The sequence below is a fragment of the Zootoca vivipara genome, chromosome 5 (assembly GCF_963506605.1).
Source record: "Zootoca vivipara chromosome 5, rZooViv1.1, whole genome shotgun sequence".
Classification (NCBI taxonomy): Eukaryota; Metazoa; Chordata; class Lepidosauria; order Squamata; family Lacertidae; genus Zootoca; species Zootoca vivipara.
This window is the reverse complement of record NC_083280.1, coordinates 71,253,798-71,272,526: the sequence shown is the minus strand read 5'-3', so window position 1 is coordinate 71,272,526 and position 18,729 is coordinate 71,253,798. Positions and strand designations below refer to the sequence as shown.

The window sequence follows — 18,729 nt, the reverse complement described above, 5'->3', positions numbered from 1 at the left end:
AGATGAGTTAGAGTGAGCAGGAACAGTGCACACACAAATCCTGCATAAGTATCCATTTAGTCATTAAGAAATGAAGAATCCTTACATATATCATTAGCAGACACTTTATGACTAATTGCTGTTTTGGAAACATTTCTTGAGTCTGGTATGAAATGTGTGGTGCTATGGATGTAAAACAGTCAAGGGAAGCCTGTTATTTAACTTGCAGCATGATTTGGCAACGGAATACTCTGTGCAGCAGTTGCGGAAATTATCTTTCCAAACTAGATGTGCTGGTAGCACAACCCAATATTGGTTGTGTTATGCTGTATGTTGACAAAGCGGAAAAGGGGCTGATTTAAAGCACAGGAGGAGAGGGCAGGAGATTGCTGACCCCTTACCCTGCCCCTCCCACTCCACCTGCTTCTTTCCAGCTGTTTTTATCCTAGCAGGATTACATCCAGCCTAGGAGTCGTCCTGGCTGAAAAAGAGCTAAAAATACATAATTTGGGTGGGGTGTATAGAGAACAGGAGGTTCTCCTGCCTGCCCCTAATGTGCTTTTAAGTCTCACCCAAGTCCTGTTTTATAGGGATCCAGTGGCAGGCCTGATTCTGTCCCATGAATCTAATGCTGCCCCCCCCCAAATGTAGCTTGGTCCTTCTTTTCTGCTAATCAGTCCCATTGGCTCTTGTGATATACCATAGGGGTATATCTCCCAGAAAGAGCAGTCAAGAAAATAGAGGTGCAATGTTATAACAGTTCATGGGAATGGAGTGTGCTCATTTGGACAAACCAGCTGAAAAGGTGCCAATGCTTATTCTGTGCATTAAACTTGAATTTGTTATTTCAACTGTTTTTTCTTCTTCTCCTGTCTTTGTGTGGTTTGCGTGTGTGTGTTCCTTGCTTCTACAGGTCTACCTTTGTCCCCCTTATCCCTTCCTGCTCTTCTGCCTTTTCTCCCGGATCCTTCCTTCTCTTCCTGCCGCAACCCAGTCTGCATTTTCTCCTGGATTATCCTCCCTCTAAGCCAGCGTTTGATCCTGGGTGACCTCTCCTTTCCCATCCATTTTTCCTGCCAGTTTATTTTTGTTTTATTAAAACAAACAAACACCAAACCCATTTATTTCCCTTAAAAAATATACCCACTCTGCCTGATTTTATGTCGTCTCCTTGCGCCACCTAATCCTTATACCAGTTACTAAATGAAACTCCCTCTGCAGCAATCCCACTTACATCCTACATCCACAAGCACTTATCAAAATGTTTTCCTCTTTTGTATGTTGCTGATTTTTGTAAATTGGCTTGGAAAGATTTCATAATTTTGTTGTCTTTCTGACTATTGGTCCTTGGCTTGATGTTGGCATTATTCATTCAAGGTGACTTTGCACCATTGTTCAGAGAGGTAGCACGAGGCCAATGGTTTCCATTTTTATCCCTTTGAGGGTCTATTTTAAGAACTTAAGTAGTACAGAGCATTTTTACAAGAATTTGCCAATGTTCTCCTGTTAAATAAAAAAACATGGTTGAGCCAGCTGATTATCAGTTAAAGTTCGTGATTTTTAAACAGAAGTGTGTCTTCCTATGTTTATTTTAAAAAATAATACAGAACTTCAGCTAGATTGTGGTTTTTCCCCAAAATTAGTCATTGGAAAAGAAGTGTAATGATCCCCACCACTAATTTTACTTTTATTGTCCGCTTGGATATTGTAGGTCAGAATTCCCCACTGAGCTCAATGGGATTACTTCTGAGCAAATGTGAGGAGCTGTTGTTCCCAATGCTAACTATTCTAAAACATTTTAGGAGGAACACTGATTATTTATTTATTTAATGAATGAATGAATCAATCAATCAATCAAAAGGCCATGACAAAACAATACAAACGCTGCCAGGAAAAAATAATAATTATATAACTATATAACTGTATGTATAAAGCAGAGCCACTGCATGAAAATGGAAGACAAACACCTTGCTATTGTTTAAATTTGAGGTTTTAATAATACAAAATACACATACAGTACATTTAAACATAAAATGCCAAAGCCAGCCAAAAAAAAAAATCACGAAGAATGTTAAATGAAAAAGAAAATCAACCTTTTGAAGTTAATTGTTTTTACATTACAGTATTTTGTTTTTGTTTATGAGACACTGACTTGAAATGGATAATCCTAAATCTTTTATGTATCTTTTTTTTTAATAAACTATTATTTGCAGGGGGAAAGGGGCAAGAAAGGCTCTAGGGGGCCTAAAGGGGATAAGGGAGACCAAGGAGCACCTGGATTAGATGCACCCTGCCCATTGGTATGTTGTGTTTTATAAGGCACATTGTTTTATATTTTAAGCCACTGGGGAAGAAAGAAGGACAAGAGGCAATGACACCACAATGCAGTAATGTCTTGAATCGATTTCTTTTTTAAAAAAGAGGGGAGCTCTGCCATGCCTACTGAAGTGAAAAAGAAAGCTAGAGCAAGTCCTGGCTGTGTAAAACTTGCCCAGTTGAAAAAGCAATACCACTTAAAACTTCTAGATTCACTGCTACAGCTTCTTCCATAGACTCAAGGTCAATTCATACATGTGCGTTCACTCATTCACTTGATGACTTGCTGCTGAATTAACTCAAATGAAACGTGTTATGAGGCAATGTGAAAACTCTGTGATCTTATCTACAGGGGTTTGTAAAGGGTCATAACTTTACATTACAATCATCAAGTGAATGTGCATGTGTGAAGAGGGCCGGAGTAAAAGTGAAATCTAAAAGTGCCTTCTTCCTTCGCCCACTTTGGAGATGAGCAAATGTTGTATCAGAAAGATGTTGCAGCTGATTGTGATGCAAGGTACTCAGTTTATGACACCCAGTGAAAACCAGACATCTAGTCCAAAGAAAAAGGAGAAAGTTCTTGACATTGAGCCACTTACTCCCCGCCCCCTTGTCTAGCTCTACAGCATTCTCTAATCTTCTCCATTTAAAACTAATATCTTCTGATTATTTCAGAATACATTTTTTTATAAAAAAATCTATCATTGTATGCCATTGTACATAAAAACACTGGGACTATAACCTGAGTGCCTTTGAGTACATCATTGTTCTACTGAGTTTCTCCACCCATAAAATGGAGATTATCTGCACTGACTAAAGTAATTCTAGTGGTTGATTTCACGAACAGGGACTTCGAGGTTTTAAAGGCGAGAAGGGTGAGCCGGGGTTACCAGGGCTGGACGGGCTGGATGCCCCTTGCCCATTGGTATGGTGTTACCTTCCCTTTCCTGCATGTTTCAGATTGCTTTTCCTTCCTCCCTTTATTGCAAGACCCTTTCCATATCCCCTCCCTTTCTCCCAAATGCTTGATGTCCATTGACACCCATAACAGCTTTTGCAGTGAGACCGGTTGCTACTACCATTTTCCTGCAATATATGAGGATAAATATGCTGGTTTAAGGAACATAAAGTTGCTCGCTCATATCTGCTTTACTTCAACTTTCATGATTTTACAAATATCTCACACCACATAAAAGAGCGTCTAATTCACATATATAAACTGTGACCCTTTCACAGATCTTGCTATTCGCCACGTCACCCTGCCTTCCCACTTCTGTCTTGCAACACACCTATTTCATATCCTCTATTTCAGAATTACAGGTTTCCCATGTATCATGGCAAAAGACTATGCATAGTTCTTTCTTTTTTTATTCTGAATTTGTAATTTGCTCATTTGTAATCCGTTCCTTGAAGATTTCAGGAGACAGGTTATTGACTGGGACCACAAGGTCTGAATGTTACACTGATTCTGTCCCAAATGCACCAGCTACCAAATAATGTCCAGGCTCAGTTCAAAGTGCTGTTTTTGTTCTTTAAAGAGAATCACCAGATGAACCAGCCCATACCCTGTAGTCTTCATCGGAGGCTCTTCTCTCTATGCCCCACCCAAGGAAGGTGCAGAAAGTTAGCCACACAATATTTTTTTTTTTTTGATTTTAAAATACCTTTATTTCGAATAAGGATTTAAAAGTTATTTACACCAGATCTTTCCAGATGTAAACAAACAAATAAAATATATGACAAAATACATCCAACCAAACCAAATTCTCAAAACTAAAATTATACATACCGAAATCATATCTCTGAATGTATTCCATTTCCACAAATAAACAAAACTTCCAACCCTTCACCAGTATATCTAATTTTGTTGTTGTTATTGATATTATTACCCACAGGTTGGTTTATATCAGCTTTAACCACAAATTCTTCCTCACTTTTCTTAGTTTCCCTTTTTATGTTTTACAGATATCGCTCAAGTTCTGCCAATAGAATATTGTTATTGTTATATGTTTTTAAATACTCTCTAAAAATTTTCCATTCTTTGGATATCTTTTGATATTCTATATCCCGCACCCAGCCTGTTAATTTCGCTAGCTGTAAATATTCAATCAACAGAGTTTGCCATTCTGTTATGGTAGGGGGTAGTTTATCTTTCCATTTCCTTGCAATCAGAATTCTAGCGGCGGTCAAGCTATACATCATAAGCTTTCTATCTTCCTTTTTAAAGTTATCGGGCAAAATGCCTAGGAGGAAGATTACGGGTTGTTTCTTAACAGTTGTTTTGAATAGTTTTTTGATTTCATTATAGATCTTTTCCCACTAGTCTTTAATTATGTCGCACGTCCACCACATGTGGAAGTACGATCCAGGTTCTTTCCCGCATCTCCAACATTCAGGACTTCTCCCTTTATACATCTTTGCTAACTTCTGTGGGTAGAGGTGCCACCTATATAGCATTTTCATGCTATGTTCTCTCAGTGAATAGCACGCTGTGAATTTCAGATCTTTGGTCCACAAACGTTGCCATTGCTCTGTTGTTATGTTATGTCCACAGTCCTGCGCCCATTTAATCATGACCGTTTTGGTTAGCTCTTCTTTAGTTTCCCACTCTAGTAGGAGGTCATATATCCCTGAGATATTTTTCTTTTTCTTTATTAATAGTTCTTTTTCAAATCTTGATGTTTCCCTAGCCAATCCATTACTGATATCTACAGCTAATTTTTGGCGCAGCTGAAAGTATTGGAGCCAGTCCGTCATCCTTCCTTTAATGTCCTCATACTTTTTTAGAATTATCTCTCCATTCTCTATATCTGTGACCTCTCTGTATGACGGCCAGCTCCAATCCATATTTCTTCGTTTAATCGCAATGGCTTCTGTTGGGCAAGCCCATAATGGAATTTTGGGCTCTAGAATTCCTCTGAACTTGGTCCAGATGTTGTATAGGCATTTCCTTATGGTGTGATCTAAAAATCCTCTGTGTGATTTTATTTTCCCCTATAACAAATATGCGTGCCATCCAAATCTTGTATTATGGCCTTCCAAATCCAATAACTCTCTTTCTTTCAAAACTATCCATTCTCTCAACCATACTAGCCCAGCAGCCGCATGATAGAGTTCCAGATCGGGGAGTGCAAAGCCTCCCCTTTCTCTCTTGTCTATCAACAATTGATGTTTTATCCTTGGTTTTTTCCCGTTCCAGACAAACCTCGCTAGGTCTTTCCTCCATTCCTTAAAACAAGTTTTCCCTCCTAATATTGGGATGTGAGGGCGATCTGGCTGCGACATCTGTCACCCCATTGATCGCCAGGGTTGATTCGGCTGATCTGGCTGGCTAGGCGGGTGTCCCCTTCCTCCCTCACCGCCCCATGTGCGTCCCTCCCGAAGCTGCGCGCTCGGTGGAAGAGGACGACCTTCCCAGATAGAAGGAGTGTACCGTTCTTCGGTCAAGGGTATACGATAGCTGCGCTCCCCTGCTAGAACCTCCAAACAAGCTCAAGGTCCAAGTTAGCCACACAATAATGGATCTTTTCAGTGCCCCCCCCCCCGTGGAATCGACCACATTCATTACTGCTCTGATACACTACATGGATACGAACTCCTACTCTGATACACTACATGGATACGAACACACACACAAAATCTTGTGAAAAGTCAAACTGATGCCATATTCTTAAAACAAAGCAAGAAACCCAATGTTAAAATATGCTTTCTGCTTCAAGCATGAAAAAACCTTACTTTTTAACTTGTCACTCTGCTGCTATAGTTCCTGGACTGCTCTGTATTCTAAGAGCATGTATGAAGTCCATGCTTTTCAAGTGTGATATGCCTAATTTCTGCTTTTTACTAATGAATATGCTTCCTTCTGCCTCCCAGCCTCTGCAAAACAAACACACTTCATGACCACATCCTTCTGTTGATCCCCTCAATTGTAACTCCTGTTCCCTAACTTTGGATTTTACATGCATTATACAATTCATTCCTGCCAATGGGACCATTGTACCAATGGGAACTTCTTCATTCATTGTTAATGGATCTTCAGTTATTGCATTTTGCAGTTGTATGTACCAGTGAAAAGATGTACTGTCAGGAGAGTGTCTGCATTAAGAATAATAGGTTTAGAAAACATACAGTTATTTCAGTGTCAAATGATCATTAATTTATCATACTTCTTGCCACTATATTTCAAGATTGCCATAATCAAAAAGGTATTATTTCTCATGTGAAATCTCTATTTAGAAAGCATATTAGTTGTCAGAGGAACAAACCAGTCATAATTCTGCCTGAGGTTTGATCAATCCACAAGTCTGACCAGCTCTTTAATAGGTTTGTGTGTTTGTATAAATGTATATGTATATATATATCAAACATACACGTTAAAATACTGGAATGACTAATGGGTAATCCAATTAGAAATCTGGGTGACAGGAATACGGCTTGCTGCACACATTTGATAGTATTAGGGGACACACTGGGACTTTCCTTTAAACTGGCTCCCCTCATATAATCATGGCTTGGTGAGCACAGCCTTGCTGGAGAAAATTATTCTACTTGTGCTTACAGATATTTTAAATAATAGGTGCACACACAGCTTGCAAATCACTAAAAAACAGGAGAGCTTCGGGGTCCTCCTAAACCAGTCAGTAGTAGCTGCACATTTAGAGAGTAATTTATGAACCATAGAAATCAGTGACAAAACTTCCATAAGTTTTAATGGATCTGGATTCCACACTTATTGGACAGTAAACTGATTGTATGGAAAGACCCAACATGAAATTGCTTGCAAGATTCTGATTTGGAACATGTGGGCCTGCTATTATATGCAGAAGCAGCCCTCCTGTACCAAACATGTTTATTCACTCTATGGCTAAGCAAGGTGTATTACATTGGGATATTTCATCTAAACAGATTTTAAATTTTGAATATTCTCTGCAGCTATATTATTTATTTCCTCTCCTGATTTATTTTAGTCTTTTGCTTAAATCATTCTTTGTTATAGGGGGAAGATGGCTTGCCAGTTCAAGGATGCTGGAATAAGGTAAATTGACCTTAAAATATGGCATGATTCTGATATGTGCTGCTTCTGCATGGTATAACTATAACAGAAAAGCATGAAGGGTTGGCCATAGCACACTTCTGTCCCAATTCAAAAACGTCTATATGATAGGTACTATTTTATTGTTCAAATATATGAAAATAAGATGAATACATGGGTAATGTATCTTTTATAAATCAGACCAAACCAAACACATTAGCAATTTACCATGCTGTAAGCCGCCCATACTAGGTAATAATAATAATAATAATAATAATAATAATAATAATAATAATAATATCAAATCATAAACTGTATGCCAATATTTTAAGAGCCTAAGTGGACATGACGCTAAACACATCATTAGCAAACATCTCTGTATGCTGTCTTTCTTTTAATGCAGAGCAGGCACAGGAGGGTAGTGCTGCAATGAGAACTTTCCTTCTGGGGTCAAAAACAGCAGGAAGGGATTGTCTTTTGGGGGGCCCATGATAGAGGAAATTTAAACCTATCACCATGTACTGTGGTCCTGACAAAAATCACCCCAAGTCCGCTATTCTTTTTATTTTAATCCACATACCTGCTTACTAATGATGTGTTTGATGACATGTCTAGTTTGGTCCTTAGAAGTCAGAATTTGACATTCATGAGAATGTTAGACTTATTTAACAACTCACTTCTGTTATTCAAACAGACACTTTCACAATTAAACATCCAATACTTTTAAAATTAGGATTTAAACCACTTGGTAACAAGAGTCTGTAATTTGTACTGAGATTACATATGTATTGGACTCTCTGTGAAGTACTGTATTTGTGAACCTTTATGCATTCAGAAGTATGCTATATGGCTGAATCTAGCATTAAGATGCTCTGGTGCATCCATTGTAACAAAGTATCTCTCCATAAAGTTCATGATGTGATTAACCTCTCACAAGATGTCTAGTACAGTATGATTACATCTTATATGCATTTAACTTGTGTAATTTCAACTATAAGAGGTTGAAGGCCAGCTGGCTGAAATTCCACAAGTTAAATGCAAGCAAGGCAGAGAGCTTAGCAGCTTTTTGTGCCAGGTTTTCCCGGTGCAAAAAGAGCTTTTAAGTTCTCTGCCTTTCTTGTGTGGGCAATGCCCTCTGAGCACACCAGTCCTGGGATGCTCTTGCAAGATCTCACAGGGCTGTCCAAGTTCCTGAGATGTTGTGTGAGCATCCCTAACCTTCCAGAGCCAGCATGCTGAATGGGCCTTGCCCAGCAAGCAAAGCAGAAAGCTTAAAAGCTCTGCAGATCATAAGACTGCCACTGATTAAAGTGGAATCCCAGTGAAGCATTTTGAACTCCAAACTGCAGACTGTGAATATAGAGGGAATAGGGCCAAATGGGTTGCAAATTTCTCCTAGTCAATTACTGTACTGAAGAATGCAAAATGAACAGGTCATTTCCCCAGGACTTCAGTTCCTAAGAAAAATGCCTGTCAACAAAGCTAGATGTTTTCATACTGATGAAACATGCAAAATCTCTCTTTTACATCAATAGGACTTCAACATGCTTAGCTTTGATTACATGCTAGATTATTTCCCTTGGATCATACTCACATAACAGTATACCTTCACAGCACATCTTCTCAACAGATAATCCCTCTCAAAATTATGTGTGATATTAACATAGTTTTATATTTTTCTTTTGCAGTGAAGATTCTAACTATGGACTGGCCTGTGTGTGTATGTGTGTTTGTGCATAGAATATTTATTTTTATACAGTGTTCTTTTTGGAAGTGCCAAAAGATAATGCATTTTTCAAATGATAAAGAGCTGCATATTTTTGTACAGAAAATGCTACTTTTCTCCTTTTTATCTGATCAGTCATTTGTATCGTTATATGTATATTGATACTATGCTACTTGCATTGTGGAATACAGCTGCAATATTTGCATGATATTTGTGCACTCATACTAAGTGATACAGCTAAATAAGTTATTGCATTAAGGTGCCAGGAAGAATCACTCTATGTACATAGGAAGACCAACAAAGCCATTTGAAAATGAATGCAAGAACTTAAAATACTGTGGACTTTCATTATTAAAATGAAATGAAATTAACATTTGTAAAATAAATCATATATATATAATGGTATTTCATGGGAAAACTTAAGCCAACAAAGCAAGAAACAACAGGGATCACCTGTGTTCAACTCTATCGCCAGCAGAGGGCACCACTGATTAAATAACTAAATTTGTAGGAGAGTTTGTGGATAACAAAAACATGCACATACATAAAGCACTGATCTTCTAGAATCAGTTAAAGCAAAGGTTTACATTTTAATGAGGTAGTCATTGGTGGGAATAGCCGGCTTCCGATACACAACTAAGACTGCACAATCTTATACACCCATACAATAAGGAAGTTGGCCCCATTGAACTCAGTAGAAACCTCTAGCATTCATAACAACCCTTTTCAGTTCTTGGACATCTTTTAAAAGCTACTTTTAAAAGCTCTTTCCATGCATTGCTGCTCTTCAAATATTTCATTCTAAGGAGCATCAAATGTTATTGCACTAAGATGCATTTATTCAGCATTTCCGTTTGCCCCTGCACCCTGCAAGATCTCACAACCCAAACAACTGCTGTTTTCCTCTGGTTTTAACACGTTGCTTCTTGTCCTCACTTCAGTGCCAAACTAAAGGTAATGCAGGAGACTGAAATAATGAATTGTGGTCACTATTAATTAAAACACATGAACCCAAGAGACCCAGTGGTGGCCCTGACCCCAGGGGCCCCCAGGCTGCAGCTAATTTTTAAAATATATATACCGTATATAAACGCAATCCATGAGAATGATCTCAAGGTCACATCTAGTTGTGCCCTCAGATCAGTGGTCAGTTAGGTTTCCTTTGACATTAACATATGATAGATTCTTAACTAAATATATGCTGACCACTTCACATAGAGGAAAGAGCAGCTTTCTGGTCAATCCACTGAAACCAAGACAAACCCACAGCAGGATGTGCTTTGGCTTGGTAGGCCATGAGGTGTGTGTGCCTCAGCTGAATATTTCCAATTATTTTCTCATTTTCCCATGACTCGTCATTCTTCTCCCTAACCTTCTAAATCTCTTCTGGCTTCTCAGCTTTTCTTGAACTTTAGTATGGAGAACATAGTACAAGTGAAGCCTTAAGCCCTGTGTAGATGACTGCTATGTATTTCTCTAGTCTTGGAAGCAGTACTAGAGTTATGTATACTATAGACACGGACCAGTATTTTAAAAGATGTCACTCAGGTCATGCACCATGCAAATTCCCCATCATGACTACCACCAATATCCACACTAAGGACAGATCTGCAACATACATTTAAAGCATACCCAACACACATTGAAAGAACATTACTTTCTCCAAAGAATCCTGGGAACTGTAGTTTAAAAGACAGAATTGTAGCACTGTGAAGGGGGAAACTACAGATCCTGGGATTTGGGGGGCGAGCTATGTGCTTTAAATGTGTTGGGTGGTCTTTATATCTGCCCCTGCTCTGCAGCTGACAATTCAAAATGTGCACTGCATCCCCATGATGCACCCCAAACGAATAATTATGAAACCCAACTCAGATTTAGTTCACTATCAGGGCACAACAGAAAACTAGACTGTTCCTGGTTTACAATGTCACTATTCTGAGTGGAGCAAAGGATTGTGCAACATTCCAGCTGCAGTCCACTCACATTATTTCAGAAAGGTGTGATAAAATCCCATCATTTTCAGAAAAGGGATGGCACAGGTGCAAAACCCAAAATAGCTAAGTGAAAAATACTTGCTGCTGGTGTAATCTAAGGATTATAAATGTTTTTGTTTCAATGGAGCCCAGTGGAACACAGATAAAATTAATTTGAGATTTTGCATAGTTTTAAGTACATGAGAGCAGTACTTTTACTAATATCTGAAAGGACATTTCTATATGAAATAATATATCTGTCACTTAAAGGGTCAAACTCCTTGGCTGATAGCCAAATAATGAAACAAGTAAGAGAGTGGAGATATTTGTGGAAGGCCTACAGTGGTGACAAGAACATCCTGCTTGAAGGTTTGCTGAAGATATTGAATGAGTTGCCTCCAAGGAGCACGGAAGTATTCTTGAGCCACACGCACCAGAGTTTTGTTCCCGAACAGTGGACCTGGTGAGGCTACAGAAGGTGGATACCCCAGTGGTTTTTGCTCTCTCCTTCCAGAGGTCGGCACCAGTGCCAGATGTGAGAGAAACTGGCTTCTGTTTCATCATATTTCTTTTCATTCAATTCAGTCTGTTATGATAATAGGAGCCTTCGTCTGAAAATCTTGACATGTCATACAGCAGCTGATGTGAAGAAGAGCATTAGGACATAAGGCAACTTTCTGTGGTTGTTGCTTTTTTCAGAAGAGGGGCTATTTTTCTCATAATTCTAAGCAATAAACTTGAATATTGACTCTGAAAAGCAGCTCAGTGAAGATACAGCAACACTTTGCCATCTTTCCTGGTTGCCCAGTGATAAACATTCATTTACTCACATGATGATTCCATCCTTAACCTTTTCATGGCTTCTCTTCAAAAGCTACCGTTTATTTTTCTGCAAGAAAGTTATTATCCTTTTGGTGTACTAGAAGTTAATTTTAAATTTGATAAATGTTTGATTTCTTTTTTACATAATTTTAGTTCTACTCATTTTCAGACATTTTTCATACTAAAAACACATTTGTCATGAAGTATTTGCTGAAGTATTGTCATGAAGTATTGAACTCTGTTCAATTTCTCTAGGTCCCCTTTTCAGTGGAACTACCCGTGCTAAAAACATAAGGGTACCGCTTTAACAGATTGTACAAGTTTATGGGACAAAAGATTGGGGGGGATATAACTTTCCAATAATCTGCTGTCAATTTTAATGACAATTCCCCCCCCTTTTGAATTTTGATAGTTTGTTATATCATCTTAGTTAAGAAGTCTCAAGTGGATGCAATATAGTTCCAGTAACTTACTATTTTGTCAACTACGTTTAAAACTTCTACTGATTCCTCTACTGTACTCCATGTGTATTATTGTTAAATTGTTTTAAGTGTAGGTATCTCTGGGATGTCTTCTGTTGTGAAGACTTGTGCCAAAAATGCATTTACTGGTAGTTCATCTGTAATTTACTTGATTGTTTTTTTTCCTTTTCTGAATGCTCCCTTATATCTTTGCCACTTATTAAGCCCAGGGCTGTAGCACAGTTAAATTGACCCAACAGCTCCTTGCATACAACACTTTTGCATACATTTGGGTTCCCTTATTCCTTTCACATGAGGCAATTCTGTATATACATCTGTTTACACATGCAGATCTGCATCCTACATTGCTGAAAATGGATTCATGCAGAAATATCATATTCACATAGGAGTGCCCACAAAGTTCTAGATGAGAACTGTCAATAAACACTAAAACAGCAACAACCCATAAATTGTTAAGAAAACAGACATAATGATTGCTTGATTGCTGGATGCTTCTTTCACCAGGACAGAATTCATGGAATGAGGCTCCCCCCACCTTCCCTCTAGTCCCCTGAAAGTCTGTTAGTAGGGACTGGGACACTTTTGGGATATACTATGGGGGCCTGCAGATTAAAATCCCTCACTTCTGAAAACAGCAGCAGTCCAGGATCTAAACCATTATGTTTCATTTATTGCTTATAAATCATAGTTTAGTGCAGAGCCTGAACTATTCAGTAAGAAAATAGGATTTCACAATACTGAGAACAAATAGTATAAACTAGTTACTGGAAAGCTTAATTGCCACTGGGTACTATTTCATCACTAGATGATTTCTGCCACAGCTTTATCTGCAGAAAAACCAGAAATGGGCAAGTCATAAGTGATACAGGGTAGTTGTTAATGAGACTTGCACTTAAGTCCTTATAATTAAAATTATACCACACTGGGCACAATTAAGTGCACTATTATGAACCAATGCCATTGAAATCAATGGGGCATAAGCATGGATCTGTGTTGCAGTGTAGCCATAATTTAGATGTACTGCTAGGTTTCAAGGATTGTTTCCATCCCAACCTCCACATATACAATCTGGTCAGCAAAGGTGTTCACTGCAATGTTGGAGGAGGTTCCATATGGACAATGGGGATGCATACAGAGGACTCTGCCCAGCATTGAGGAGAAAGCCCTCTGCACTTAGGAATTCTTTATGTATGCACCTGCAAAAAATTGGATTGGACTGAATGTTCTTCAGATCAGGGAGAGTGTGTGCTCACAAAGAACAAGAAGAAATTGAATGTTACTTCAAAACAGATTTTATATAAGACTTATTCAATGTAAGTATTAACAGGAACTGCTATTTTTGCATATCAGGTTTGTTGCAGTTCTTGTTTTGTTGAGGTAAGAATGTGTCCAACTGCAGGGCGGTGTGCCTTTGTATTTTAATATATTCATATTTTAATATTACATTTCCTTTTTTATTTTGTTATATATTCTGTAGCTGTATTTTGATATGGAAAGCAAGAAAATTGTAATTGTTCCTAAACCATTTGTTCTTAGGGATAACATTTTCTTGCCTTCCAAGTACACTATCTAATTGGTGCTTTTTTTTGCTGATGGGCAGATGTTCAGCTCGGAAGTTGTTGTTTTTCCAAAGACTACCCTGGGGACCAAACAACTGTGGACTCCCTAAATACAGGCCCCCAATCAAGCTCTAGCAACTCAGTTATATTTGGCTAATACCACCAAGAAGAGGACAGGGAATCACATGCCAGTGAATGTGCATCTAACTGTGCACCCCCATCATTCTGGCATACGTATAATTACGCACCACTAGAGCTGGATTGAGGGATCAAAATGGTCTCTCTCAATAATAGTAACAATTTACACAAAATGTAGGGACCAGGAAGGGAAAAGAAATGGTCTCTCTTGATGACAGGTGGTCTCTCTAAAAGAAAACAGACTCAAACATGTCTGTTCTGTTTGAAGCGATTGTTAAAATGAAACTAACCTCCATACTGCCATTTTTGTGATCCAAAAAGACACTTTCCTGTGCTTTAACTTTCAATGTGCAAATTGTCCAAAGTAAACAACTCCTTGCTCAGATACACAGTATACCTCTGGACATGAAGAGGCTGAGGAATGAGCAAGAGAGAGGACTGCCATCACCTTCACACTCTCCTTGTAGGCTTCCTCTATTGAAAAGAGAATGCTGGACAAAATGGATCTTGCTTGATTCCCAATGCATTTATGAAATAATTGAGCATTTAAATGCTAAGTTCATTATGCAGTCTATATAACCTTTGGGCATTTGGGTTGCTTGCATATTTAAGTTAGCTCTCAGTGGTTTTAAATCTAAATAACTAAATACCAGCTTTGCTTTATGAATGATGTATGGACAAGGAATTATAGTTTTTTACATGCATTAATCTTAGGTTTTATTGTTGCTATTATTTTTGACTAGTTACTATATTATATTGAGATTTCAGACAGTAATTGGAAGTACTGTATAAGGATCTGATGGTAAATCCATTAGCTACTTTTTCCTGTTAATACATTGCTCCTGGTGAGTGCCAACTTCCATTTAGAGAAAATTCTGCATGTCTCCGCATCCCAATACAGTTCAACACCTTACTTCTACATATCTTTCATATCCTTTCAATCAGTGCCACTCATTCTAGTGACGCTTAAAAATGAGTGCACATTCTCCTCATGCAACAAATATATTTTCATAAAATATATTTAACCACCTATTCAATGTATCTACCAAATGTTCTCCAATATATGTAATCAAAAAATTCTAGTCTTCATTCTACATATTCTTCCAAAACTAGAAATCAGTGCATGCCAAACCGCAAAAAAATATAGAAAGTGAAATTAAGTCTAAATACATTCTAGCAGCTATGCAAGCTTTTGTATAAGCATGAGAACTCCTAGAAAAGCCTATCTACAATAGCTCTGTGCACTCTCGTGCAAGCATTTTTGGAATGCTAGCAGCAACTTTCCTTCCCCTTCAGTTAATTATGGGATCCAGCACCACAATGTCTAAAAATGCATGTCCAAAAATAATGTTTTTCATGCAAAGGAATTGATTTTTTTGAAGAATTTCCTGTGAGTAAAGACCCATGAAAATCTTTCCAAGGACCCATCATATCTTACTCATGTGACTTATTGAAAGATGACAAATTAGTTTTATTTGCCTTCCGTGTGCATTTACCAACAACAACAAAACTAGTCATGAATTCAAAGTGTTAATTTAGGACAGACCCTATAGGAATTATTTCCAAGTCCAGGTTAAGGTAGATCATAAATAAATTCTAGGAATCTTCATAAATAATAGGTAAAGATATTAAAATCAGGGCATACAGAAATCTGCCATTTAAGATTCTTTTTGTGGTATCCTACCTCAGAATAATCAATGGGAGTCTTGTAATAGCTTCAAAGTCATCATTTCATTCTAGATATTTAAGCTATCAGAATTTTTTTAAAAAAAATGAGTAGCTAATCTTTTGAATTAATATTTGGTTTTATTTTATTTATTTTTAAAAGACTTTGGTTATGGAGCCAGTTTTTGCAGGAAACTGATTTGCAGAAACAATTTTTTGTCGTTTCTGGTTTTGTCGATTTACATGACAGAATATGCTTTTTATCTGGTTTTATTTGATGTACAAATATTTAAAACTTTATTAAAGTGGTATATATTGCATTGTTGGGGCATTGTTTCTACATTCTCCTACATAGGCTTCAACTGATTTGAGACATACATCTTTATATCTACATAGGTTGCGATGAAATGTTCAGTTTGTTAAATCACTGCTTGGCATGCCGACTAAATATTGTAGGTTTGTCATTGGTATGAGCTTTCGTGTGCATGCACACTTCCTTCAGATACCATGTGCATGCACACGAAAGCTCATACCCATGTCAAAACTTAGTTGGTCTCTAAGGTGCTACTGGAATTTTTAAATTTTGTTTTGACTATGGCAAACCAACACGGCTACCTACCTGTAAATATTGTAGGGTAATATTTAATGAGCTTTTTGAGAAAGTAACTTCAAATTCTTTTTACTTCAAACAGATAACTAGAGGTATTTATCCATTTAAATTGGATTATCTACCTAAGCAGTTATTATTGTTGTTTTTTACCTGTTTCCTCAGGCAATCCTTTATTTATCAGAGATGCAAACTCATCAAATTATATGTAGCTTTAAAGTACAACCAAATACAATTCTACTCAGAAGTGTATCCCAGATAACAGGGTACAAAATTGCAGCCTTAACTTAAATAATTCTGTTTAAATAGTATATATGCGTGATACGTTATTTTGAAATTAACTGCAGCCAAAGCTTATGCCCACTTAAAAATAGTATTTCAAGCTTCTGCTGAATACTGATTTAAACATTTAGGTTTATATCCAACAAGTCATATACAGAGTCGACCTACTGAAATCAATGGATAAGTGCAGTTTTATTTTTAACATTCCCAACAAAATAACTTTTTGGAGAAATGGAATCAAGCATACATCTCATCATTATACTGTAACAAAATGTAAGGAGATGATGCTCAGATCTTTAAAGTAGTAGCAAAAAAAAATTGTTCACTTTTAATGTAAAAATATACTCAATCAGGATACGTACACATTCGTGGCTTGAAAAGCAGTGACATGTTTTTCTTCGCAACATTTCCAAGTCACATTTTTATGTTGCTGTACACACAGGAGAGGGAGCAGGGATGTCTTCAACCAATGTGCATTACCTGCTACTCCCCGCCCATTCCAATTCAATGAAACTTTCATCAGCACATGGCCAGCCCACCCATGAGGACTGGTGAAGCAGTCAACTCACGTGGCAGATCCAGCCTTTGAGGAGCACGTCGCTCACCGCCTCCTGTGCTTGTCGGCCGCCTCCTCCTCCTCTGCTCAGAGTCTGTTCCTCTCTGGCTTCTTTTTACTCCCCACCACCACCTTCAGCATGCTGGGCCTTCTCCAGACCACTTGCCTGTGGCTGCTGAAAAGTGGTGGCATGGGGTGCTGCAGAGGAAGCAGCAGCACTTTCTATTTTGTCTCACGAGGCAAAATGTCCTAGGCCAGCCCAGACAATGGCTATCTGAAATGAACACACCTCAGATTAACTGCTGTTTACGTTTTCAAGTCAGATGGAAGGTGGTTTGAGGGGAAACACATCAAACACCAGTAATTCCCAAGAAACTGGAGGATATGGATCGTGGCTAGCACGATGTGTCCATGGTTTCAAACCATCAGTGCTGGGAGCACACTGAGCTGAAGTACAGTAAACTGCAATATGCACATAGCCTCAAGTATAAGAATAGCTTTCTTAGGTAACATAGAGGATATACGCTCAAATGCCATAACTAGTTCTCCATTCTTTTATCATACACTGTGGGGCAACAATTTGATCCTACTCCAAGAAAACTACAAACATTCACTGTGCTAACATTTACTTATCTTGTATTATTTCTGTAGTGAGGTTATTATTTGGGAAACGTAAGTTGTATGCAATTCTGTACTGTTGGCTTATTGTATATGATGTAAATATTTATCTTTTTAAAATGGCAAATGTTTACGATTTATTATTTCATGCAGCCGATTTAAAAATAAAGTGTGCATTCTCTTACAAAACCTGTATCTGTATATTTTTTTTTTTGTGTATATATATATATATATATATATATATATATATATATATATATATTGTGTGTGTGTGTGTGTGTGTGTGTGTGTGTGTGTGTGTGTGTCTGTCTGCTATTAAGTGGTGGATTGTTTTAACTATTTTTACCATGCTTCAGTTTTCACTGCAAACTTTGAAACTGCTTAGCAGTCTCTACTCAACCTTTATATTTATAAACAGAGATTTCCAATAATCTCTCCTCACAATGAAAGTGATATATTTTAAACCACTGGGAGAAATAGAAAGCTTAAAATGCTATACTTAAAATGCTAAACAACTGTGCATACATTTACTGTTTTGTTTTGAGCTATTAGCTAAAGACAAATCAGAATGAAAAGCCCAATAGACCAATAAGTTAAAATGGCTTATGGTAGGAGAAAGTTGGGTATTTATTCTTAAATTAAAAGGGTTTGTCTTTTGATTATTTAAGAATACCGGTAAATGCCCTGCTTTCTTCTACCATGAGACATTTTTACTTCTTGGTCTATTAAGTCAAATCTCACAATGGCAGGTTATCAAAAGAAGCAAGATTTAGAGTTCAGTTTATTTATTTATTAAGGAATGACACATACTTTAGAAATGTTTGAGTCCCTGAACTCAAAGTATCAAACCAAGTCAATTGAGCTGATAGCAGACATTGTGAGGCAAGGCAAGTAGATCACACACCTTCAGAAGGCCCTGCTGCATCAGCCAGTTAGTGGCCAAAGGTTTCTGAATCAAGTCTTTGCCTGTCCAC

General features: G+C 37.7%; 1 protein-coding gene across 21 annotated transcripts in view; it reads left to right on the top strand.

The window, feature by feature from the left end:
• COL13A1 (collagen type XIII alpha 1 chain) overlaps positions 1 to 17,925 on the top strand; it is a 96,119-nt gene extending 78,194 nt beyond the window's left edge. For 16 of the 21 annotated variants that reach the window (XM_060274920.1, XM_060274913.1, XM_060274921.1 and 13 more), the window contains one exon: positions 3,143 to 5,712. In XM_060274920.1, the coding sequence (XP_060130903.1) occupies positions 3,143 to 3,334 (192 nt within the window). In that variant the 3' untranslated portion in view covers positions 3,335 to 5,712. Of the gene's footprint in view, positions 1 to 2,192; positions 2,280 to 3,142; positions 5,713 to 7,291; positions 7,331 to 9,015 lie in introns of those variants that run through there. The other 5 variants (XM_060274916.1, XM_060274914.1, XM_060274919.1 and 2 more) reach the window with 5 other exon arrangements.
• Positions 17,926 to 18,729: the final 804 nt, after the last annotated feature.